The following is a 25,731-nucleotide window of genomic DNA, read 5'->3' as shown; positions in this document are numbered from 1 at the left end:
AAAATTGAGTTAATAGCTATGCATTGTAAAGTTAAAAAAAAAAAAACTATGCATTGTAAGAGTATATTTTTTTTACATTATCAATTAATTAAAACTTACAAGTTATTCATGGTATAATTTTTAAGATAATTATTATAAAAAATTAACAAGTTTATAATACATAATATTATAATTTATGATTAGATAATTGTATAAAATTATTATAAAATTGAATGTCTAACTAGTTTATTTTAAGTGATAGTTGTTTTTTTTTGTTTAAACAAAAATATTCTTCACTAATACAAAAATATTATAATGAATAATATTATAGTATAAAAAACAATTTTAAAAATATTCAATGAAGGTTAGTTATCAATAAACTTACAAAAATATTTTGCATCAATAATATTATAGTATAAAAAACAATTTTAAAAGTTGTCATGAGATATTTTTAGAAATTATTATTGAATAATAAAAACGTTTTCGAGAATACTTTCATTGAGCAACGTAGCTTATCCTAATACTATATATTGAATATTTGATTTGATTATTTACTTTTCCCCTTTTAATTTGATTTAACAAATAAAATTTTTTCAGTAATCATAAATTACTCTTCTTTTATCTTTATCTATGTACTTAATTTTCTTAACTACTTTTTCTTTTATTTTAACCTATCATTTTTTATCTTTATTTTGAAATTGAATTTTAATATTCTTTTAAGAATAAAAAATTATAAATAACCTTTTATTACAATACAAATAATTTATAGTAAATCTAAAATATAATTTATATTTTGAAAACATTTATTTATTACCATTTTTAATTATAATCTATTTTTTATATATTAGTTTTTTTTTCTTTCCAATGAAAATGTCGATAATGGAGAATTTTTTATTCTAAACTTTCTTCATAATTTATCATTATTATTAGAAAAATAAAAAATAATGTGAAGTAATCGTCCTCCCTGTGAATAAGATTGTTGGATTAGAAAAAAGGGTTTGAGCTGTGGGAGCGAGCCAGGGTTTTGGTTTTTGTAAGGCGAAAACAGTGAGAGCGGTGTGGTGCTTAGTGCTCACACCAATTACCAATGGCAGTGGAGAAGACGGAGCAAGAACTCCGCAACGAGATCGATGAGCTTCTTCGCCAACAGCGCGAGGTCCTCTCTCTCTCTGCATATTCATATCTGTGTTTATGTGTTGAAATCGTTTCTTATGTTTATTTGTTACTTTTGTAGATTTCGGAAAGGCTTCGAGATCCTCGAGGTCTTCGCAGAGGTGCCTTGCCGGGTCCTCCTGCTCTCCGCACTAACGGTGTTCGCCAACGACCCTTTATTCGCCCTGTTAGTTTTCCCTCTCTCTTTCTCTCTTTAGGGTTCACTCCAAATTCATTGTATTCATATATTTATTATTCAGGGAGACAGGAACGATTCTGAAGATCAACCTCCTTCCAAGCGTCGACTTTCATCTGCCGTCGTTAAGGTTATAATTATTAATAATAATGTATTGGTTGTTCGTTTTGTTTTTTCGTGTTTTTTTAACTTAATCTGTGCTTGGGGATGAAGGTGGATGATGGGGACTTGCCTGAAGATGCTGATGCAGGACAAGAAGATGGAAAGACAAAGGATTTGACTAATGAAGCTGTCAATGGGACAGCTGCACTGGTCCAGAATGATAGCAACCCTTTCAATTCTCACCAAAGTGGATGGTCTAAGAGAGATATCAGCAATCAAAAAACTTCAAAGGTACTAAACTGAAATTTTATCACCTTACCTTCTTGTTCGTTGATTGTTGGTTTCAACTTGTATATCTAACTAACACTTTAGCCTGTTGTCCATTTCAGGCTTCTGACGTTCCTAATACAGATCATGTTCCAAGGGTATTGCCTAAGAATGAGGATCCAAGTTTGGTTAATAGGAACAAAAGAATGTTGGGCCAGCTTTTGGGAACTCTCGAGGTATATGATAGATTACTTGCTCTCCTGACAATGTTTCCGATTCCCATGGATAAAAAATAAAGATTACTTACTTGGTTTTAGACATATCTCTATCTATCTCTTTCTCTCAATAATTGTTTTCCATCTTGAATTTTCTGCTTGACACTGTTTTCAGTGTCACTTTCAATGTTTTTATAAGTGCTTATCGTCTATGTAAGCAGGTGTTCTGATTGAATTATCAATGCTATTTGTTTCTATCATTATTCTTATATTTTTTTACATGTCTTATTCTGAACTGTTCCAGAAATTCCGAAAGGAAGACATGCAACTCTCAGGAACAGAGGCATATATGCGAAGATCTAATTCCTTGCAAAGAGTAAGTTCTTGTCCATTACTATTGCCACTTGTGCCTTTAAATATAATATGTCCTTAAAAATTTTCAGTCAATCCACCTTATTCATAAGGTTATGTAGATTCTGAATTATACTCTGGATAAATTTATGCATGGCCATTATCTTTATTAATATCAATATATGATAAGATATCTTTTATAAAGACTTACTGAAACATTTTGATGAATGCATTATTTTTTTTGTGTTTTTGTTTTGCAGAAATACTAATTTGACTTGTTCCTAATATGTGGAGTTTATTATGTTACATCTACTGGGACTTGTTATCATAAGTCATAAGCCATAGAATATGTTAGGAAGACCCATATCGCCTGCCTCAGTTCTCGGGGTGCAGCCTATATATCTGTTGGGCAACTTCACTTAGTGTCAACTAGTTTTAAGATGAAATCTAACATAATACATTTTAATCTTTTATTAACTCAGCCCCTTGCGTTGATAGCCACAGCATATATAAGTGCGATCATATGTAAATCAATTTTAAACAATGCATTCCATTCATAATTCTCTTTATTTCTGTCATGTCATATGCATGAAATTAATGTCAAGGTATACTTCCCTTGACCACCCCAAGATTATTAGCGCAATTGCAGTTTCCCCCTACTATTAACATATCAAATTTCACCCAGCCTATCCAAATTGGCTATCAAAGTTAGCAATTAATTACTGTATATATGATATTTAGATGACTGGTGGTTGGGATTGTACATGATAATCAAATGAATGTACAAGTTTTATATGGTCCAAAGTCTCAAAAATGCTGTTACATGTTCTTTTAGTGGCAAACATTTACTGATGTGCATTCATGTGACTGATATCTATACCCCTGGAAGGTAGCCTGAGTTGTTATAGATTAACTTCATTGCCGATTTGGTTGGACAAGGTGGAATTTAACACAATAGTGAGTCGGTGACTAGGTTAGGGTGGAATGTGCCATTTTAAATTTGGACTTGGGATTTCCAATGCTATATGAATTTTTCTTGCCATCTCAAACAGCTTGAAATTAATTCCTAGGCTGAGCAAAGGGCTCGTGAAGAAAGTGAAAGGCTTAGGAAAGAAGAGCGTGAACAGATTGCTGAAAAACGAAGGAGAGACTTGGTTTGTTTTCAATAATAACTATTCTTTGCTATTCATAATAGATCATGCTACATTCTGATTCTCATTAACAATTATATTTTTTTTACCTATTCCCATCAGACTCTCAGGGCTCGTGTGGCTGCTAAGACAGAAGAAAAGAAATTGGAGCTGCTGTTTCTTCAGTGGAGTGAGCATCGTAAAAGACTAAGCAATTTTATAAGGTTTGCCCTTTTCAACTGTAAGCTAATGGGCCTGAGTCTATAGCTAGTCCCTTCAAGAACTGGACATCTATTATATCTGATATCAAATAATGCTATGCTCTGCAGGTTATTTTTAATTTTGGTCCAAAAGTGTCCATATTCACATTTTATTCAGACGAAGATAAGTTTCTGTTCATGTGAATTGTAGTGTTGAAGCAACTTGATGACTGGATGTTTCCTGCTAATTGCAGGATTTTAGGTAGACATATGGAAGTTTTTCTTTAAATTTTTTGGTACTTCTTTGATTGAATGTGGCATTTAAATTTGCAGGACTAAAGCAGAGCCTCCAATCTACTATTTGCCTAACAAGCCCTTGGATGAAGATCCTACATTACTTGAGAAGCGCAAAGAAGAGGTTGTCAAACTTGGAAATTTGATTTCTTTTGGTCTTCATCTTATAGCATCATTTTGTTCACCATGGACAGCCATCCCAGATTTGCCCGTTAAATCTCCTCCAATATTGATGGTTTTTTTTTGTTGTTACATGGATGTTTATGAGTGAATACTCACTATCACACTAGAATCAGGATTGTGGCCATTTAAATTGTATTTTTTGTGTGAAATATCCATATCTTTTCACTTTTCAGGCTTTCCTTGAATGGAAGAATGCTAGAAGAGAGGAAGTGTCTGAGTATCAGAAACAGATTGGGGAGCAGTATCTTGCCAATGTTGAGAAGGAATTGGAGAGATGGCAGAATGCAAGAAATGCAAGGAAAGTAAACAATGACCAAAATTTGCAGGAGACAATGGACAAAGAGTTGGATACTCATAGGCTGGAGCATGGCCCCAAGAAAAGAAAGATCCCAGACGGAAACAATAATGAAGATGATGATGATGTGGAAGATATAAATGTGGGAGAGGATGACATGATGGATGATGAATTAGATGATGATTCTGGTAGGAGGATTGATGATACAACTAAGACGGAAGCAGGTAATGCCAGCACAGATCCTGTGGCTGATGGCGAGAATGCGGAAGGGAAGTGATCACCCGCAAGGACACCCTTTTCAGTAGTTCTGAGTTATTTTTGTTTTGTAGTTTATTCCTTGCTATTCTAAGCTTTACGTATTCGGATTTATAGCCTTTTGTATTTTCTGTATTCGATTGAACTTTCTTCACTTATTCTCTTTGTATTGCTGCCTTGGGAGAACCAGATTAATGCACAGTATGTTTGTTGGGTTTGTGCCCTCAACGAGCAAACTTAGCATGCATTCATTTCATTTCAATTTGCGTGAGTTTTCATCTGGCTTCCAGGGAGCGACAAAATAAAATTTGCGATGAGAAAAAATATTTTTAATAGATTATGTTTTTCCCATAAAATGGATTTGGGTATTCACCTCGATAAGTATTTGCAAATTTGCTGGTATGGATGTAGACACGAAGAATAATATAATACCTGAATAGTTTCATGATAGTGCTATGCTACTTTAATTAGTTTCATACCAGCAATTATATGGATGTAGGCATGATCACTAGAATACCTGTACTAGTTTCATAATGCTATATTAATTTAATTAGTCTCATACGAGCAGTTAAGATTTGCAAATTTCACAATTTACAATGCCTGACTAAATTATTTAATAAAATATCAACTAGTTTTAAAATTTATAAAAAAATTATATACTTAACCTATTGTATAACAACTTTTAATTTAATATGATGGAATTAATAAATTTCAATATGCAAAATTATAGAAAAAGTATTTTGAACAAAAAAAAAACAAATAGACAAAGTATGTTACTTTAACTTAATCCTCCTCTATATATAATGAATTTAAAAACTATTATTTGTTATATTTTATTACTATAATATAAAGGTTCTTTAGATTTTTTTTTCTAATTAAGATATTCTAATTTTAATTAATATTGTGCAGTCACTTTTGATGTTAGAATCATGTGTGTTATTAGCTTATAAAATATACATTAAATGAAGAATATATTATAATTTTTTTTTATCATGATATTGATATAAAATAATTTCATAATTTTTACTGACCAGGCCCAATTTTGAGGAGTGCCCGGATGGGTGATTGCACAAGGTATGTGATTAAAGGGGTCCTAAAAAATATTAATGTGAGAAGAAAAAAACATTTTTAATTCTTTTGGAAACTATATTATATTTTTAATGGAATATATGTTTATATACAATTTTGGTTCCTCCATTTTAAAATAGAGATGTTTTATTCTCCTATTTTAGGTTTAGGTTCTTTTTGTCCAATTAGATATTAGACATAACATATTCATTTAAGCTGCTATCAATAAATGATTTAACTAATTAAAATGTGAGACATAAAGAAAAATTAAAGATATGTCCAAAATTACGTATTTTCTAAAATAAGAAGATCAAATATCTTTATTTCAAAATAGGAGGATCAAAATTATAGATTTGGTACAATAAGAGGATCAAATTATTTAAGCCTATATTTTACAATATGATTAAATATGTTTTTGATCCATCAAAATTGGGTCATTGTTGCATTTTGTCTTTAAAATTGTATTTAAACCTATATTTTGCCATAGAATGGTAAAAAAAGCATTTTTTTAAAATGAGACTAAAAAAGGAAATTTAAATCATGGGAACCAAAAAACAACACTAGACTAAATTTAAGGGACTAAAATCATTTTTAAACTTTACAATACTCGTTTATAAAGAACTCTATATATTATTTCGTCTTAACAAAATGTAAGAATCAGATCTAGCAACGATTAATCTTTATTGAAGATCATGGTTGGACAAGATTTGAAACCTAGATCACTTAATTAAGAAACACAAACCACTATCAATCATGTCTATCGTGGTTGATATTATATATTTAATAAATATAAACTTCTTAACCATGTTTACAATAATTCACTTACACTCCTCGTCCAATTAAATTAGATGCTTTGATAGATAATAACATATTACATAACTTTATATAACATTTTTATAATATATATATATATATATATATATATATATATATATATATATATATATATATATATATATTATAACATTTTTTTATCTCTCTATATTTCATTAATTAATTTTATCTTTCATTTTTTTCTCCTCTTTTTCTATTTCTTTGTCTTATTATACAAAAAATTGTATAAAAAAGTTTTAGAAATTTTTGATGATGCAAAGCATTGCCTTAAGAAAGAAGGCATTCATTATGTTAACATACAGTACCTTCCGGTTTCGAGGTCAATGATACAAAATCAAGTAGAAATGCAGAAGCATTATTTGTATAGTTTCCAAGAAAGCTCCAAACAGCGTTGCTTTTTCAAAACAGGGAGAAAAAGAGAACTTTCCAACGAGCAAACATGGAGAAAAAAAGATTCCGAGTGAGTTCTTTTCCAGCCATCTGGTTTCAAATAAAGCAAACCAATTAAGCTTGTAACTTGTCGTTTAATTGGTGTTGTTTTCTGTTATATTATGTACTATCATTGTGTTTAATCATGTCAATATACCAATTGGGTCCTTCCTTTTGGAGTTTAGAATTTCTACCTTTCTGGAATTAGTTCCACTAATTATTTATCAGCCTTTTTTTTCCTTCTAAACTTTTCCTATATCATACACTGTTAGAACTAATCTTTAGTCATCCCATTTTGGGTTGCACTTATAGATTTATTGCATGTTTGAAAATCAGATAGAAAAATATGTTTGAGATAAAATTATTTTTACAAAAGAACATTTTTCTTTTAATTTTAATTTTATTTTTATTCGTTGAATTGCATGGAAACATACGCCGTAATAGTTTTAATTGCAAACCAAAAATGTACTTATTATTTTCACCCTCAAGTGACACCAGCCTTTAGCTTCCGTTACTTAGTGCAAATGCACGAACCAACCTAGCTAGTGGGATCGATATGGATCCATCCTTCTTTTATTTTTGTGAGATGAAAAAGAACAGCATAAAAGCTTTTGCTTAAAAGTTGCCACATTTTTGTTTGACTTTTAACATTTTAGGATATGTTTGATTACCCGTTAAAACTTCGTTACACGTACGCATTGTGAATTTGTGAGAGACAAAGTTTGAAAAAAAATGCATTAGTTAAAGAGAAAATAAAAAGCACACTTATTGTTTCCATTTCTAGCTATAAATTGAGTTCTTTTTGCTTCCCTCTTCTTAGTCTTAATCATCTTTAATCAAATTCAAATGACAAATCATTTTTTTTATTCACGTGTCTATATCCTCATTCTGTTGGTCATCATCATAATATAAACATTCCTCTTTCAATCATTAACAAGAGTTTTAATTTCTTTGAACAGCAGACGAGGAAGGTGAATTGGCAAAGAATGAATCTCTTGAAGTTCTAGGTTTTTCTTAATGGGAAAGAAAAGTGTGTTGTGATTAGTGCCTACTTCAAAAGTCTTGGCTAAGTTGGCTTTAATTAATTGAATTATGTACCGATATTCCAGTGTGATTGATTTGAGATAACCTTGACCTACGATCAGATGTTGAAATAACCAAACTAACCGAATACTTTAGTCATATTATTCCTCATTTCAAATGGTCCCTTGAGATTATAAAAAATTAGTGTATTAATTTTGATGGTTCATGTGATTTCTCTTATATAGAAATGACATTTTTAAAAAAAAAACATCAATCGCCTCATACAAACCCATAAATCTTAAGCACACACAGAGATAAAGAATCCATTTCATACCAACAAGGCACCTATTAGATCTCTTGAATTCAAGAGAATTGTCCTTTTCTCATTTCAGCCAGCCCACCAAATAATTACCATCGAAATGGTACAGTTCAGACTGCAAATAATTTCTCTTCCTGCAAGATACTCTTTAGTTTCATGGGAAAACCACAATCCACACATGATCTCTTCAAAATTAATATTAAATCATATAGTAAGGCATAAATCGAAAATAAATAGTGAACATGACTATATTTTTTTTTTTGAATAATTAACTATTGAGTTTAGATTCTTATTAGAAAGAATTTTATTGATCTCAATATAATTAAAAACCTGACTTTTTATTTATTGAATATAGACAATAGTCATGAGTTTTTTTTTTTTTTGAAGTTCAACTAATTTATATTTCATAAAAAATTAGCACAACACAACGTGTCATTCTTCTAGGTATCATCTCTGCAAGTTAGAGAGTAATCATACTGTCAAAGAATAGTAGTAACCCTTAGGGTGAAAAAAAATTAATTCTCTTCTAGTAGCATTAATCTAGGTATTTATTGCAGAAATTAAGAAATCGAAAAGCATTAGTATTCATCAATAATAATCACAATAGCTAATGTAAGGTATTGTAAAAGCTGGGGGGACAAAGGTGGAGTTTGCACACCAACGATGAATGCCATGTCTTTTTTTCTAGCAATATTTTACGTTCAAAAGAATAGAGTAATGTTAAAGTTTGAGTGAGAGATTATAATAAGGACTAAAATCGAATGATCAAAATACCAAAAATTCTTTATCAAACTTCGTTTTTGTTACGAAAGCATAGCAGGCCGAATCTGAGATACACCCAACTGTAACATTGTAGCCCAACAACTTGTTCTTATGGCTTTAACATCCCCACACTGCCCCCAAAAAAAAAATCAAAACTAAGAAGGAAAGAACATGTTCCGCACAAACATGGAGCCATGGAGATTTTTATCACTTTATCGAGTTGAAATAGCAGGCATTCGTCAGCACCATGTTTCAACTTGTCTTTCATCAGCATTTCACTTCGCAATGTAACGTCAGTTATTACTTTACAAATACTATTTAATATTTTCACAATTTATTATGTAGACGTGCACTTTAAAATTTGTTTGTAAGATTTTACACATACTTTGAAATAATAATATGAACATAAGTTAAGCTTCGGATAATATACTACTAACAATAATAATTTACTATAAAGCAGAGGATTAGTGCTAATCTCGAGAATATACTTTGTGAGAGAACACAATTTTCATATGACAAGATTTCACACTGTGGGCGAAAATCTGAACTAACATTAACATAATATTAAAAAAATGTTTATGTAGTTTGACAGCAATATATAGGAAATTACCAAATGAAGATTATAACCTGATTTTTTATACCCTTTAATTAGAATTTGTTGTTCATTTTATTTTATTATATGAAATCGTTCACGTTAAGAACACAATTATTATTCACTATAACAGATCAAATTTACAATCGTGCAACTAATTTTCCATATAGCAATACCAACTCAAAATCTTAATCTTTCTTAACAATGTACTACAATATATCAAAAACTAAATCATATGAATATGAGAAATGCTAATATCACCCTCTCTAATATATTCTTTAACATATTATTTTTATTTGTGAAAATTTATTAAAAATTACAAAAATAAATAAGTTTTACATCTTATTTAATAATTTTTTTATTTTATAGTTTTGAATAATTTGAAAGAGTGTGTATAGATAATAAGTGTACTACAAACACTCCTCCTATGAATATATATATTGAACAGTAATTTGATTCTTACTATAACAGTTTTATCCTCTTATTAATAATATAGAACATGAACAAAGATAGGAAGACTCTGATTTTGTGTTTTGAAGTATTGAATAAATAATTTGAGTACAATTTATTTAATATTATTATATTATCCTTTAATTTACTTTGCAAAGCAACAAGAAGAGGTCACCCTCGTCGCCAAAACACCCACACTCTCTCTCTCTCTGTCTCTCTCTCTGTCCGGTTCTGAACTTGTAATAGCTATAGATAGCAATACATAGTGACAGAAGACACAATAGAAGAAGAAACCCAACACAACCCAGGCAAACGCACTCAGAGAGAGAGAGAGAGAGAATGACCACCCCAAGAGGAAACCACCACCCACAGCCTAACGGTGAGCGAAGAAGACAATGGCCACCGCCACAGCCACCAGCAGCGGCACCGGAAGCGGCAGCGGCACCGACAGCAGTAGCCGCAAATTACAATGGATACCGACAGTACCACCCGACAACGCCAGCTCGTTCGTCGTCGTCGGCGTCGTTCAAAGGATGCTGTTGCTGTCTGTTCCTTCTATTCTCGTTCCTGGCGCTGTTGGTGCTAGCGGTGGTGCTGGTAATAATCCTAGCGGTGAAGCCGAAGAAGCCGCAGTTCGATCTGGAGCAAGTCGGGGTGCAGTACATGGGCATCACACCCAATTCCCCCTCCACCGCTTCCCTGTCTCTCACCATTCGCCTCCTCTTCGCCGCCACCAACCCCAACAAGGTCGGGATCAGGTACGGCCAGTCCAGCTTCACCGTCATGTACCGCGGCATCCCCCTCGGAAAAGCCACCGTCCCCGGCTTCTTCCAGCAACCTCACAGCACCCGACAGGTGATCGCCACCATCGCCGTCGATCGCGTCAATTTGCTTCAGGCGGACGCCGCCGATTTGATCCGAGACGCCTCCCTCAACGACCGAGTCGACCTGAGAGTCTTGGGAGACGTTGCTGCCAAGATCCGCGTCATCAACTTCGATTCTCCTGCTGTTCAGGTAACTAACACTCTTTCTCTTTTTCTCAATTCAAATTGCCTCTTTTTTATATTTTATCGGCAAATGTAGTTCGTTAATTTTGGGGGAATTCGAATCTTCCTCCACCAGTGTGGGCTTGTTATAACATAAATAACTTTCCCAATTTAGGTTAGCTTACAAATGATTAATTAAACATACATCTTCTGAAATTTGTTTTGTTTTTGCTATTGAATTCTGACTTGAGACTTGAGTGTGGCGGAGGGACGGTGGCTTGCCTCCTGTAGCTGCAACTGCCAATTCCACTACCCTCTGCTTTTTCTTTTTTCCCCCATTCGCTAACGTGCGCTGCCGATAACACTAGTACTGTACCACGTTGTCTGTGATAACCTGCGCCGAAAGCTATTTTGTTTTAATATACAAGGATACTAATATTAATATTTTAAGACATTATACAATGTTTTGGTTTTGGATGAATTTTTGTCTTCAAGATGGAGATATTAGATACTGAGACTTCTATAGTTCTATTTCTTCCACCCTTGACATTGACATTGACATTCACAGGCTTATTAATGATTTGATACAATTTTTTTTTCCTTGGCCATACTTTTCAGTTTTCTGCGACACCGCTGGATCACATTCACTTATTTTTGGATACATCTTTCGGGCTGTTCCTTTCCACTTTTTTGTTTTTTCGTTTATGTTTATTCCCCCTCTCATAGTCTGCCTATTAGTGCCTCTTTGTGAAAGGAGTTCTTTTCCATGTATGACTCGGTTTTTAGGTCTTTTCTTTCTTTTTATAATTTTTATAGGCTTTCATTCTTACGACTCGTGTTACATACAAATTATATATATATATATATATATATATATATATATTAGTACTTTTCTATGTTGATAATTAAAATTACGGTTTTACTAACATCTGACTCTTTAGATTGATTTTAAATGTTTAAAAGCGATAGCTTATAGCTTTATATTAAATAAGAAAATATTTATTATATTTTTATAATAAAAGATTATACTCTTATGTGTTCAAAATCAGTCTCACTATTTACTGTAACTAAGAAATAGTAGTCCGTGAAATCGAGTTCGGGGCATCGCTTTTTTTTTTTTTTTTTAATCTTGCCCTTAATTGTAGGTTTCTGTTTAGTGCTTTATTTTCACGCTCTTTTATGCATTTGTCTGAATAGCATGGCTAGACATTCTAATAGCCTCAGTGACTCTTTGCTGTGTGCTAGCAGAATTTTTCTCACCTTGATTAGTGCACTTTCTCTGGTTTATGAGGGCATAAGCATAACAATAGAGAATTTGCATAAAAAAAAAATAGAGAAATCCTTAATATCGAGGGCTCGCATTTTGTTTTAAAAAAATTGTACTACTATTTAAATTAAATAGGGGTGTGACGGGGATTAGGAATATAAAAACTGTGGAATTTGGGGGTTAGAACTCGACTTTAGCTACTAGCGAATGATTAAAAAGTCCAAAGAAAATGATAAAATTGCTAGGTCCCACCAGAGTTGAATCAGGTCACTGGATTCTTAGTCCAGTCCTGGGTACCAACTACTACACGACAGTGTCAACACCAGCTAAAGCTTAATAATGTTCATTATAGTGTTTGTCCTTAATTCCCCTTTTTTTCTCCAAAAAAATTGTTGTTTTTTGAAAGGAAACTTAATGCGGAGGACTCGCCTTTTATTTTTATTTTTAGGGGGTTCATGTTCATATAGGGTGATGCTATTAGATGTCAGATTAACTAACTATGCAAGTTTTCTTATGCCCTCATCTAACTTTACAATTCAAAGTTTGCAATAGACCAAAATCGAAGCATAGAATTGTCAAAGCTACTGTCATATTATTTTACTTTCTACCATGTGACTATCCTGTTTGTGCGGCACATGGGGTGGGAGTGAGATCATTCTTCTGTGTTCACATTCTACTAGTGTGAACATTTTAACTCCCCATCTTTTGTATTGTAAGCAGTGAAACTGTGTTGTGGGGCTCATGTAATTATTCCAACTTCTTATTTTGTTTATCTAAGTTATATTTAGCACATTTACTTTTACCAATAAATTAACGACAAGAACTCAATTACACAGGTTTCGGTGGATTGTGCTATAGTGATCAGTCCAAGAAAGCAATCTCTGACTTACAAGCAGTGTGGGTTCGATGGATTGACTGTTTGATGATATCATTCTTGGTGGCAGTATCAATGTCCTTATCTTCCACTCAATTTCTCACTTGACCCTCGGTTTATTCGACTAATTTAAGGAAGAAATGAGAAGGGAAAGGAGTGAGAGAAAATTTGGGTGGGGATGGGGTGTTAGAGGGAATTTAGAATGGTTATTGGAGGAGTCACAACAAATTGTTAAACTGCAAAGTTGAGGAAAAAGGTTTTGGAATAGATATCAAATTAGGGACATTTAACATTTTTCTCAAAGAATTTTGCAAAATTTTATTGGAATAGGTTACTTCTCTTGGAAGACAGAAATCTGCGGAACAACGTGTAAACTGTAAAGTACATCCAATGAGTGGGTGAGGTATCCTCATGGGCTTTTCTTAATTTGCTTGTTCTCTGCCCCTTAACCCTTTTCAACCTTTTTCTCCCTCATCTTTTTTTGCTTTTGAAAAGTGCATCAGAAGTTTTGCTTATTTCATTATTGAAATTTGATGTAAGAAGATCTGTAATGTGGGATTTTTTTTTGGGCTCTAAAATTTTATGTAAACACAAAGAGCCCTTTTGGGGAAAGAAAATAATTTTTTATGTCTTCCATTCGCGGATTTTTGGGGTATTTTTAGAGAGAGCACGAGCCTACATACGCTATTTCTATATTTGTTTATATGGATAGCACTATAATACTCACACGAGTTCTCTATATGTATATATATATATATATATATATATATATATATATATATATATATATATATATATATATATATATATATATATATATATATATATATATATACCTCGCAAAAAGAAAGAAAAGGAAGTGTAAACTACTAAGTTTGACACAAAATATACATATATTACTCCAAACAAAATAGTAGTATTTGATTAAATTCAGTTTGACTTTAAACACGAGTCCTTTCATAAATATGATTGATGCAGTCATAATAATTACAATCACAATGTAATAGCTTGTAAAACATTAAAATTAATCATTTATGTAAATATTATTTTCGTTCCATGTCCTTTTTTTAAAAAAAAAATTGAAAACTATTGACGTTATTAATTATGTTTTCACTTATATTCCTATTTAATAATATAATAATAGTAATTTATTACAGGAATGAGATATTAAATAACATATTTCAACTCAAATACAATACTAGTATTTTATCTCTATTAAACATGAATGTTGTAAAAAATTAATATTAAACATTAATAGATATAGAACAAATGTTTGGTAAAAAAAGATATAGAACACATGTAATTATTTACGCAAGAGTTTTTAATTAATTAAACAAATAAATAACTTGAATGATTTAATTAATTAATTCATTTTGAGAAACTCATTACCTAATTACTCTAAAATGTCAGGTTAACATAACCATATATGGCAAACTTATCCCACTCGCCCATTAATATGGTAACCTTTTTTTTTACTGGAATGCGGTAACATTAATTAGTCCTTTTTTTTATAATGTACCTTTATTAGTCCTTTACTACCGTCCTTTTTTATTTTTTTTACTTAAGGGTCATTTAGTCTAATTATTGCCGTCACACTGATCATACTTCATACGAAAAAAAAAATCACTAATCATTACGGTAATCCAGCACTTGGTCGCTCCACGGTCTCTGGACAGAAGAAGAAGACTATTTTGGGCCTCACACACGCTCGTACCCAATACATTGTTGGGCTGGACCCATTAAGAGGAACGCACACTATTTTGCGCACTGTCATAGACGCAAGTAAGAACGACGTCGTTGCAATAGACTATATATAGGCCTTGGCTGGAGGAGCAGAAGCTGGTTTTCACTCGCGTCGAATTGAGGTACCGTATGGCTACGGTAGTGCCGTGTTTGGTTGCGTAAAACAACTCGCGTTAACTGGTTTTTTTTAATCGAGGTTAGCTTCTTTGGTTTTTTTGCTGCTATAGGAATTGGGAGTGATGGATTTCTCTTCGGTGAGGGCTGCGTTGGATTCGAAGTCGTACGACAAGGTTGCGGATGTGTGCGACAACTTGATGCTTCAGGCACCTATTTCTACCTATAATCTATTTGATTGTGTTGGGCTTTATTTTTTCATTTTCCTTAGGGTTTGTGTTTCTGATTACTTCAATTCAGGTTGCAGCTGAGGGCATTGCTTATCAGGACGATTGGCCCTACACAATTCACCTCCTCTCTCACATTTATGTTCACGACATGTATCTCTCTTCACTTTTTCCCGCTTTACATGTCAATCAAATGAATAATACTATTACTTTACTCACATTTTTTATTGAAATAAATAAATTCTGTTTTACAATTGATTGATCTTTTATGTATTTATGTCAATTTGGAAGTGCTGCTGTGATTTTGTGTGCAGCAATAGTGCGCGCTTTCTTTGGAAGTCAATACCTTCCTCAATCAAAGAGAGCCAGCCTGAAGTCACCGCGGTTTGGAAAATTGGTCAGAAGCTCTGGTTACGTGACTATGCCGGAGTGCACGAGGCAATCCGTGGCTTTGATTGGACTCAGGAACTCCAAACCCTAGTTGCTGCATTTTCAGGCAAGACTTTAACAGTTTTCTAGTGTGTGTTTTTAGCTGACATAAGTGAGTTTTGTAGAAACTCTTGTGTTTTCACTATAATTAAGGCATGATTGTATTCACTTTGAATTTGAATATCTTCTTAACCGTCTAACTGTATATGTGTTGATTCTGTTCAGTTTCTGAGAATGAAGCTGTTATCATCGACTCTTGCTTTATTAAAATGGTGCCCTTACTTTTATCATAACCAGTTACGTGTTACCTTTGTTGAATGTTGATCATAGACTGTATGCTATACTGAAACTAACTCGGTAATTTCTGTGTGGGTGAATTGGTAAAGTGTGGATGTATGGATCAATTAATCTGTATCAAGTTTTATTGGTTTTATATGGTGCTATATATATATATATATATATATATAATGTTATTTTTTGCTATGCTTGCTGTAATGAATGAAAGCAATAGCACCTTAGAATTAGTTTGATGAGAACAAAATGTATTATAGTTAAAACTTGAAAGACTGGTGATTAAAAATCTGTTTTCTATTGGACTTCCCTTTCCCTGTTATTTAAGCATGAAAAGATGTAGATGAATGCTGTAATTTCTTGGGGCAACATGTACTGAAGATAAAGGTTCCATAGATATTGTATAAAACTAAAAGTAGTAAACTAGTAATGTACTACTTCCATGGTAACTTCTGCAATTGGTTTATTAAATATGATTCTTGGTTTTGGATTGCTTTTCCATATAGCTTGAGTTCACAAGTCTTGTGCACCTTTATTTTATTCAAAGATGTTTAGTTCAGCAAAAATTTTAATACCAATAAACTTTTTCCAGAACTTTACACAAAGGAGATGTTTCAGCTGCTTCTCTCTGCTTATTCTACGATAAGCATTAAAGACACTGCTTTATTTCTGGGAATGAATGAGGATGATGCTACAAATTGTAAGTTATTTTCCCTATCCTCGAAGCCTTAGAAGTTGGATATTGATTACACTTTGTACTTGAAGCCCAAAGATGATCATGATTCTTGATGGTGAATTTGGTTGCTAAGCTTGATCATGACAATTTGCATATCACAACAATGACCTATCTATAAAATTATATCTTCCATTGGCAGAGTATTTGTTCTTTCTGGCAAAGGCTTAAATTTTATCAATTGTTTGTTTCCTCCTCCCTCTCTGTTATTATTATTGACATTTTTGGTTGTACAATTTAGATGTTTTGCAGCAAGGCTGGACTGTGGACCCTGCCTCTCAGATGCTTATTGTGAAGAAGCAACCTGTTGTGACAGAGCAGAAACTTGATCCGAGTAAATTGCAGCGATTGACAGAATATGTCTTCCATCTTGAGCATTGAAGCTTTTAATTATGTAGGAATTAGAAGTTTTATTTTCTAAAATATTCTCAAATTGATCAATCATATGTTCTATGTTCTTGAAGATGCGTGAAAGTGCATATAACCTGTTGATAATTTTGTAGCTGACCCTGTATGTGTTTGAACTTTAGCACTGATTGGTGAAATTTGCATCTCACTTGGTATTTATTCACATTGCCTCTCTCAATGTCTCTTATATGACAGTGGAACAGTTACAAATTTGGACATTAGACTTCTTTTGGGGAGAAACCACAAGATGCGATTGATTATTGTTATAATAGATTGTGTGAAATAAATTTTATGTTTAGACACGTTAAGTGAAAAGTGGGTTTAAGATAATCTATTTTGTTTAAATTGTCTAAATTAATTAGTTTTCAAGTAGAAAAATTGTAAAGAATTCAAAAAGTTATTTAGAATGGTTTTTTTAAAATTTAAATTAACTGTTAAAGATAAAATGGAAATATGAAAGTTAACTAAAAATGATTGTTTACTATTTATCATAATCTTCAGAATTATTTACATAAGAAATGATTTTCCTTGTTTGGAATATAATTTAATTCACCAAACACATTTGAATATTAGCACTAATATTAATTAGATCATAATTTTCAAAAGTAATCTAATCCAATCATTTTGTATGCCATTATACATGGGATTTTGGATTTTTACTTACTAATGTAAAAATATCGAAATGGAAGAAAATAAGTTTATCCAAAAACATTTATAGCAGAAGAAAAAATGAAATAAATATCTCCCTAAGTTAAAATTACCTTTTATGTATAGCCGTTCAAAAAAAAATCTTATAAGTTTTTTTTAAGAACCTTATGTATAAGTTAAAATCATGTTTTAGATAAGTTATAAGAGAATTTCTAAAATCAACTTATGTATAAAGCTAATTTTTTCTTATGAAAAATTTATTTCATTTTTCTTTTAGAAATGTTTCTAATTTATTTTCACTAAAACATGCCTTAATGTTTTATTGAGTCGGCTTTCTTGTATTAAATGTGTTGTTGTAATATCCTTTGTTAGAACAGAAATAATCTGATTGGGTAAACTTGCTAATGAACCAATGTTATTGTTGCCCTGCCTAGCAATAAACTGCAAACTTGCGGTTACCGTGGGAACATAAAATCGTATTCTGGAAAAATCCGTGATTAAAATAATAATTACAAGAAATAGTGTAAAAAGATAAATGTTGTAAATTAATTTCCTCTTCCATTCTGAATTTGTCACTGACTGGGACTGTGGAAACATAAAATTATTTACCGCATATGATTCATTCACCTTATGATTAATGCTTACAAGAAGAAGGATTACATAAGATTCAAATACAATAGATAACCTCTACAAATAAAAGTATCGAAGATTATATACACTAGTTTGGATTGAAGTTAGCTTCTAAGATTCAACGTGGCTCCTTAAAGGCTGTGTAACGTTATATAGATCTTGAATAAAGCGATACCTGCTGTTTCTTCTCCTAAAGCGTTCATCTTCTTCTATTTCTGCTAATATATCCTCTACTTCTCTGATACTGCCATTGCTAAGTTCTACGAGCTGCCTCGCCGCCTCAATCTCCGTTGCGCTGAACATATAAGAACCCTTCCTCTTCTTCTTCTTTTCGCATGCCATTGCGAGATACAAACAAAAATAATGGTGAACCAAAACAGACCCCAGAAATCATTTTATAGGACTTTATTTTAAATTGTTGTTAACCGCTTATTATATATACCATACGTCTTCCCTTTTCTCTTTTTTTTTTTTTATCTTTTCTTTAGTTTTTTTTTAAATATTGCTTTATTATTATTATTATTATTATTATTATTATTATTATTATTATTATTATTATTATTCAATTAATGTCACCATCATGCTTTTTTTTTAGCCAATATCACCAATTCATCATCATGCTTTCTATATTTAAAAACACACGTTTATGTGTTGGGTTGTAATATGCTTCTGCAAGTTACTTAACTAGTCCTTCAATGATAAGGATTGTGATTTATTCTGATCCTTCCTCAGAAAGAAGAGCAAATTGGATGTTAAGAATAGGACTCATTCTGTTTTCAACCCATAATAGAAAAAAGAACTGCTTCTTCTTTTTTTTTTTCATCTATAAAAGATTTCTATTATATGATTTTTTTAGTCTTCAACACGTCTTTTTTGTGCACTACGTTGTCGTGAATCCGTTTGACCCATCATGAGAAAGGGCGAGTGTAGAGCATTTTAGTTTTAAATTTTAATTAGGCTGTTTATATCAAATGATATAATTCAATAAAATTGAATTAAATATTATATAATTTTGAAATTTGTAGACATTATAAAAATACTTTTTATAATTAAATCAGATCAAATCAAACTAATAATATACCTAAATAACGATTAATTAAGTGGTCTAGGATTATCATGTTATCCATAGTCCTAATCAATAGAGATAATATAATTATAATTTAATTATTCACTTAATTCTTATAATTTTTAAACTTATTTCTTTTTATCCTAGTTAATAAGTGGATTTGTTTATTTCTGAAGTTTATATTTTAATTTTTAAAAGGTTTTTGTCATTAAAATTCTTTAATTAATAGAGTTTAAAAAATTTAACGACATGAATTTTTTAGGAATTAAAATATAAATTTTAGAAACTAAAAAATTCACTTATTAAATTAAAAAAGATAAGTTTAAAAATTATAAGAACTAAATATGTAATTAAACCTATAATTAATTTTTGCTAAATAGTTATTGATATGTATAATTTAGTGAATATATTTTTTATTATCCACTTCACATAATTATTTATTGGTTAGAATCATAAATATGTGATGATCTTGAATCATCTAAATTCCTTTACCACTTATATTTTCACATTAATTTCTTATTATTTGAGTGAAAATAAATAGAGAAAAAGAAATACTTTTTATTTATTTTGCTTTTTTTTCCTCTAAGAAAACAAAAAAGTTTACTTGAGTTCTATAATTTTTTCCTTCTCTTTATTTAGTCTCCACAATGAAAGAAGAAAAAAAAAAAATCATTTCACGGTTGTTTTCATCCTGGTACGTAGTTACGTACTAATTTTTCAACATGGAAGTCTTAAGAATGTCAACAAAATAAAAATATTCAACTTTTAGTCAACTTAATTGATTGCATGCACATCACATATTCCTAATGTTTGCAAAAATATATCAGTATCCCATGCTCGAACGGTTGAACCTGAAGCCTGAAGGAGTGAAGGGTGATGAAAACTAAAAAATATTTGCACTCCCCAATCCTTATTTCGGTATCTGCTTTTTAATGATGAAATAAAAATCAGATATCCAAAATATAAGCAATGAGGGATGAATTCTGTGAGTTGAGAGACACATAATAACTAATAATATGACACATGAAAACGCTTAGGCTATGCCTATGAACCCATAAGTATTAGTGTCAGTGTAGAATGTAAAGATTCTATTAATATTGTCTTCCAAACAAAAATTCTATTAATACTATTTATTTTTTTTACTTATCATATCACATTACTTATTATATTAGTTTTTCTAAATATATATGATACTTTTTTTTTCTAATTCATATCTCATCACTTATTACATTTTTTTTCATCATATATCTCAAGGTGTATATGAAATTTTGGTGTCATACATATGAATGTGTCTAATTGACCAAGATAAAAATAAGATTAAATAATTTCATCTTCAATGATAAATAGAATTTATATATTTATTTTGTTTTAACCCATCTTCAATTACAAATGTATAAATTTTATTGATCATTAAAAGTAGAGTTATTTAATTCATTTTTTCATCTTGTGTGAATTAGACAAATCTGATGCATATTTGTAAGTAATATTCGTTTACAGTGGGCATGCAACATCACGAAGCAAGCAGAAGATAAGAAATATCAACAAATCAAAGTTTTTATTAATTTGTACAGGTATATACATTTCTATTGATTTGCTAGAGACACTGAAATTTCAAAGTCCAAATGCTACAACAATTCTGGGCAAAGAAACAAGAAAGAAAAGCAAGCTTATTCTGCATTCAAGGTCACTGAAACTTGAAGAATTTCATCATCAATTAATGGTTCCAAATCGAAAAGTACTAAGCTAGTCTATGCTGCATAGCACTGCATGACTGACTCTTCCAATCCTTCATCTGGATTCAGACACTTTCGGATGCCTTCAGGCGCCGGAGCCGCCGAGTCGGAATATTCCTCCGGCGGCAGTGATATTGCCGAATCAGGATATCTCGGAGACTCAGCGACCGGAGGATAAACCGTCCAATCAGGTTCACCTTCTGGAGCATCAACCGGCGAAGCAGCCGGTGCCGGAGCCTCAAACGGAGCGGGAGAACCTGACCGATTCGTGACGTGGAACGGAGCAAGAATCGGATGGTTCGCCGGCGAGTTAGGGCTACTTCTTGGAGAGAAGAACCAGCGATCTTCGGAAGGAATCGGCGAAGGAGAAGGAGAGTTGTTGGATCGAAGGCTGAGAATACCGGCGAGGCCGTGAACGACGACGTTACGGCCGTAAAAGATGCCAGGGAAAGCAACGTCGACGCCGGCGACGGAGATAGAGGCGGGGGAGGAGGAAGTGCGGTGGGCGAGGTGGAGGCGGCGGTGAGGGAGGAGCGTGGGGAGAGTGTAGCCGTCGGGGAGGAGGCGGAGCTGGGCGAGGGAGAGGCGGAGAGGGACGACGTGGAAACGGAGAGTGTCGGTGTAAGACGAGGCCGTTAGAGTCATGTCGAGGGCGAATAGTGAGGCGTCGGTGGGAGCGAAGAAGGTGAAGGCGTCGCGTGATGAGTTTGCGTCGGAGAGAATATCGATTTTGAGATCAGAGGTCACGATCGCGTTGCAGAAGAGGTCGTAGCCTCTTGCTCGTACGGTGTTCAGCATCGAATCAAACTCTCTGTTCGGTATGCTTCTCACTCCAACGCCGTTGGCCACCATAAGCAACGCCACCATCATCCACACTGGAACCAAACTACACGTCATTTCCAAGAAGGTGGTTATTTTCGCGGGCTTTTTTTTTTTTTCTTTCAAAATATTATCACTGCTACCATTATGCTAATACTTTTCGCATTTTATTGCAATTTTGCCACCCTCCTTGGTCCTTTGTTTTTGTGATGGGCTTTGGAACAACTGCGTTAATCAGCATCTTCGTGGGCTTTATTATATTATCAACTCAAATCCAAAAAATAAAGAATAAAAATTAATAATACGCTTTGTGACATTTCAATTGTAATCTTTGAATATATTCAAATTAGTTTGTAACGTATGTATGTGTTTTTTCAGTTCCGACTAGCTGGATGAACTAAGTATAGATTGCTTGAAAGCACTTCTCATCACTGAACTTCCGTTTACAATAGGAATGGGGAAATAGGAAAACTAACAGAGAAAAGAAATTATGATAACAATAAAAATAAAAATCTTAATAACATCAAAGATACAGAAGGAAAGAAGTGAGATAACTCTCACAGTAAATTTATCCATTAACGCATGCCAAAGTGACCTGCGCAGCCGATACTTGCCCTAGTTGAATCCTCACACAAATAAGTTTATTCATTCTTGTTAATTAGTAAGCTAAGAAAAAACGTTCAACGAAGAAGAAAAAACAACAAACAAATATACTTTTTTTTTAAACAAAAAAAGAAGAAACAAACAATTGTTTGACTTGAATGTCTCCAACTTTTGAAGAGTGAAAGATCCTTCTGCATCAATCAATTGTTTAACTTAGCAGTAGGACCATATCTTGGCATATTAACAGACTCCAACTGTGTCTCTTCAATCAAACTCTGCATTATATTACATTATATATATGTAACACTAACTGTTCATAAAATTTGGAGATGAAATTTTGGAGACTTTTACCTCATCAAAATTTGGGAGCTCAGTCTAAGCAAGAGGAGAGCATGGTCTTGATGTCTCCATAAATAATGGAGGTCCTGATGGATATGCATCATCGGGGGAAAAACCCTGTAGAAGTTGATTCTTTGTGCTAGACAATTCATCCTGGTAAATTAGGGAGAGAAAAAACATGTTATCTCCACATACTTATAGTTATACACCAGTACACAGCCTACATATTGAGCCCACAACCCCATGCGTTCACATTGCACTGCAACTTCAGCTAAATGGGCCACATGCTCTGCATACTTCACAAGTAATATTTTCTAAAAAGAAAAAATATATATACTTTGATAGTTTCCAGAACAAAGTGTGTGTGCATGTCCCACTGGAATACATACAGAGAACAGAAATGTAAAAAATTAAACCAAAAGCAACCATTTAACTTCGTATGCTCAATCATTATTAAAGACTTGATCGGGCATTCAATTTATTATCTCATAAAGTTCCACATCCTTGCTACTCAGAAGTTCAATGGTGATACAGTAGAAATTATTAGTAAAAACTATGTTCATGTATTACACGATAAAATGCATTTAGCACTCATGGACATTGACTATATTAATAGCAGCTTAGGAATTAATCTTCAGTCTCCATTAAGTCTATCAAGAGACTATATATATGGATGATATGCAGAACCTATGTAATATTGATATATTTTTCTTAATTTCTGAAAAGATGAAAACTCCTGTCAAATTTTTTACTACTGCCACTAATGGAAAAAAGAAATAGACTCTCACCAGCATCTATTGATTTTTCTGCCCAATCCAGTCAACCTAATATGTAAAAATCATTAAAATATGGTAAAAAAGGTGATAAAGTTAAAAAACTACTCAAGCATAATGCAGAAACTGTAATAGTTCAGGATATGCATCACCGTCAAAATAGAACTCTGGTCTTAGTCCTTTGGTTGGATCAAACCCAAGTTTTGTCTGTGGCACTGCACTTGTGAGTATTATGAGGGCATCTATATCTGAAATTAAGACTTGTTGATACTCCATCTTTATGTACACAAATCCTGATTTTACTGCCATGGTTACAAAGCAAACGAGGTATGTAACAAGTTGTTAAAGGAAAAAAATAAGAACACATAAGCCAACAACATTCTTCAAATTATAACGAGTTTCCATTGAGAAAACTAGAAAGAAACTGACAATTATGTATGGGAATCAAATTATAGGTGCCTAAACATCTTTAAACTTACATACACAAGGTCAAAACCTATAATATGATTAACTAAATTAGATCAATTGAGAAAAAAATGATAAATAGATTAATATATATAATTAACTTAATAATTAACCTTGATAAATTATGTTAAATAATTTTATATATTAAAAAAACTAATAAGTATGATATAGTTGATATGTTCTAATCAGGACGTACTATGATAGACAAATAAGAAAAAATAATTATATGTTTCAGATGAGAATAGATTTTAAAAGAGAAATGAGAAGAATTATTTTTAGCCTTTATATCGCAATTAAAAAAATATCACGTGCCTTGATCTGATCTTGATTCCTTACTTTCTCCATTACACACTCTACCATGACTGCCTCTGCAACATATCCTTCCTAACCTGAAAACACAATACCGCTCCATTGGCCACAACCTTTTTAATCGAAATAGAGATTGACAATGGTGGTGTAGTTATTGGGTATAATACACACAAGCTTCTGCATCCTTCCTTGTTGGTACCGGGTGAAACTTTTGTGAATGAAAAATATATATTGAAGTTCCAAAGCGCCCAATAATCTCCTTGATTCATACAATTTTTTGCTGAATTGATTAATATATAAATTTTAAATTATTAAAAATTTAGATTAAAATAATTATCTCACGTAAATATTCATAAAAAGATTTACTTTTAAAAAATACATAATTAAACTATAAAGAGTAAATTATAATTATACCTATTGATAAATAAATAAAAAAAACTAAAAAAAAGAGTTAAATAAACAAATTCATAATTTACTACACGTACAAAGTTGTTAAAATTAACGTTTACGAATTATAAAATTATTAAAACCTTTATTTCAACCAATAATGATGATGAGTAGATGACTACAATTTATTCTCTAAAATATAATTACGTGACTTTAGTTATTTTAAGGAAGGATATTCAAAATTGAAAAAACAAAAAAAAAAAAGTTGATAGCATCAATTCGCAACCTTTAAAAGCGCGTGGTGTCGTACGGGGGACGGCAACGAAAGAGTGAAAGAAGAAAGAAGGGTTAAATTCCCACTTGGCATTGTCTATTCAGCTTTTGGCAGTTGGCAACCCAAATGCATTTTGCATTTTCATCTAAGTTAAATGCACTTTTCATCTACAATAATATTTTGTTTTCCCTTTTCCTTGAATACGACCTACCACTAATAATTCATTGCATTCCTTTGGACACTCATAAATTAGTAGAATATTAGTTGGTTTTTGCCGACTCTCTTGCTCCACCAAGGATTTATATAGCTATCAAAGGTTTCAAGATTTTAAAAATCAATAGCTTAATTGGACAGGAATCTTTTGTGCTGTCCATGATGCATCTTTTTCTTCAGGAGTATTTTGTGAAAAGAAACTTCATTATTCAACCAATCGGGTTAGTTAAATGGTTTTAGACAAATAATAGTTCCATCACCCCCCCACATTACTCAAATTAGAGTTTCAATTAAATAAAAATCA

General features: G+C 32.1%; 4 protein-coding genes across 9 annotated transcripts; 3 read left to right on the top strand and 1 right to left on the bottom strand.

Annotated features, from left to right (window-relative positions):
• Nucleotides 1-919: 919 nt before the first annotated feature.
• On the top strand, nt 920-4,847 carry LOC100801958 (pinin). 2 transcript variants are annotated; one of them, XM_041018269.1, is made up of 10 exons: nt 920-1,135; nt 1,214-1,289; nt 1,392-1,457; nt 1,541-1,720; nt 1,819-1,932; nt 2,216-2,287; nt 3,333-3,416; nt 3,516-3,616; nt 3,926-4,010; nt 4,243-4,847. In XM_041018269.1, exons 1-10 carry the CDS (start codon nt 1,110-1,112, stop codon nt 4,639-4,641), a joined length of 1,203 nt encoding a protein of 400 aa, XP_040874203.1. In that variant the 5' UTR covers nt 920-1,109; the 3' UTR covers nt 4,642-4,847. The 2 variants fall into 2 exon arrangements, with proteins under 2 accessions (XP_040874203.1, XP_014634565.1); XM_014779079.3 differs by having other exon boundaries at nt 1,214-1,318.
• Nucleotides 4,848-10,251: 5,404 nt separating this feature from the next.
• Nucleotides 10,252-13,717, top strand: LOC100789962 (uncharacterized). The gene is made up of 2 exons (XM_003532927.5): nt 10,252-11,110; nt 13,186-13,717. The coding sequence occupies exons 1-2, from the start codon at nt 10,436-10,438 to the stop codon at nt 13,270-13,272; spliced, it is 762 nt and encodes a 253-aa protein (XP_003532975.1). The 5' UTR covers nt 10,252-10,435; the 3' UTR covers nt 13,273-13,717.
• Nucleotides 13,718-15,043: 1,326 nt separating this feature from the next.
• Nucleotides 15,044-17,331, top strand: LOC100801424 (COP9 signalosome complex subunit 8-like). Of its 2 annotated transcripts, XM_006584524.4 has the most exons (6): nt 15,044-15,088; nt 15,194-15,289; nt 15,381-15,460; nt 15,622-15,803; nt 16,620-16,727; nt 17,002-17,331. In XM_006584524.4, exons 2-6 carry the CDS (start codon nt 15,206-15,208, stop codon nt 17,139-17,141), a joined length of 594 nt encoding a protein of 197 aa, XP_006584587.1. In that variant the 5' UTR covers nt 15,044-15,088; nt 15,194-15,205; the 3' UTR covers nt 17,142-17,331.
• Nucleotides 17,332-21,086: 3,755 nt separating this feature from the next.
• LOC102665221 (fasciclin-like arabinogalactan protein 19) lies at nt 21,087-24,535 on the bottom strand. 4 transcript variants are annotated; one of them, XM_014779077.3, is made up of 4 exons: nt 23,932-24,535; nt 23,795-23,830; nt 23,019-23,159; nt 21,087-22,942 (listed from the first exon to the last, which is right to left on the bottom strand). In XM_014779077.3, exon 4 carries the CDS (start codon nt 22,140-22,142, stop codon nt 21,261-21,263), a length of 882 nt encoding a protein of 293 aa, XP_014634563.1. In that variant the 5' UTR covers nt 22,143-22,942; nt 23,019-23,159; nt 23,795-23,830; nt 23,932-24,535; the 3' UTR covers nt 21,087-21,260. The 4 variants fall into 4 exon arrangements, with proteins under 4 accessions (XP_014634563.1, XP_014634562.1, XP_040874202.1 ...); XM_014779076.3 differs by having other exon boundaries at nt 21,087-22,131; XM_041018268.1 differs by having other exon boundaries at nt 21,087-22,120.
• Nucleotides 24,536-25,731: the final 1,196 nt, after the last annotated feature.

Source organism: Glycine max, chromosome 8 (assembly GCF_000004515.6).
Source record: "Glycine max cultivar Williams 82 chromosome 8, Glycine_max_v4.0, whole genome shotgun sequence".
NCBI lineage: Eukaryota > Viridiplantae > Streptophyta > Magnoliopsida > Fabales > Fabaceae > Glycine > Glycine max.
This window is presented reverse-complemented; position numbering and strand designations above follow the sequence as displayed.

What these genes read in the sequence shown, in the direction of transcription:
- LOC100801958 (XM_014779079.3), top strand. Translation starts at nt 1,067, where the DNA reads ATGGCAGTGGAGAAGACGGAGCAAGAACTCCGCAACGAGATCGATGAG. An exon ending in AAAAACGAAGGAGAGACTTG is followed by an intron (nt 3,417 to 3,515) that starts GTTTGTTTTCAA and finishes TATTCCCATCAG; the next exon opens with ACTCTCAGGGCTCGTGTGGC. An exon ending in TTGAGAAGCGCAAAGAAGAG is followed by an intron (nt 4,011 to 4,242) that starts GTTGTCAAACTT and finishes TTCACTTTTCAG; the next exon opens with GCTTTCCTTGAATGGAAGAA.
- LOC100789962 (XM_003532927.5), top strand. Translation starts at nt 10,436, where the DNA reads ATGACCACCCCAAGAGGAAACCACCACCCACAGCCTAACGGTGAGCGA. An exon ending in TCGATTCTCCTGCTGTTCAG is followed by an intron (nt 11,111 to 13,185) that starts GTAACTAACACT and finishes TCAATTACACAG; the next exon opens with GTTTCGGTGGATTGTGCTAT.
- LOC100801424 (XM_006584524.4), top strand. Translation starts at nt 15,206, where the DNA reads ATGGATTTCTCTTCGGTGAGGGCTGCGTTGGATTCGAAGTCGTACGAC. An exon ending in GCGACAACTTGATGCTTCAG is followed by an intron (nt 15,290 to 15,380) that starts GCACCTATTTCT and finishes ACTTCAATTCAG; the next exon opens with GTTGCAGCTGAGGGCATTGC. An exon ending in CCTAGTTGCTGCATTTTCAG is followed by an intron (nt 15,804 to 16,619) that starts GCAAGACTTTAA and finishes AACTTTTTCCAG; the next exon opens with AACTTTACACAAAGGAGATG.
- LOC102665221 (XM_041018267.1), bottom strand. Translation starts at nt 23,158, where the DNA reads ATGAATTGTCTAGCACAAAGAATCAACTTCTACAGGGTTTTTCCCCCG. An exon ending in AGCTCCCAAATTTTGATGAG is followed by an intron (nt 22,132 to 23,018) that starts GTAAAAGTCTCC and finishes AATGACGTGTAG; the next exon opens with TTTGGTTCCAGTGTGGATGA.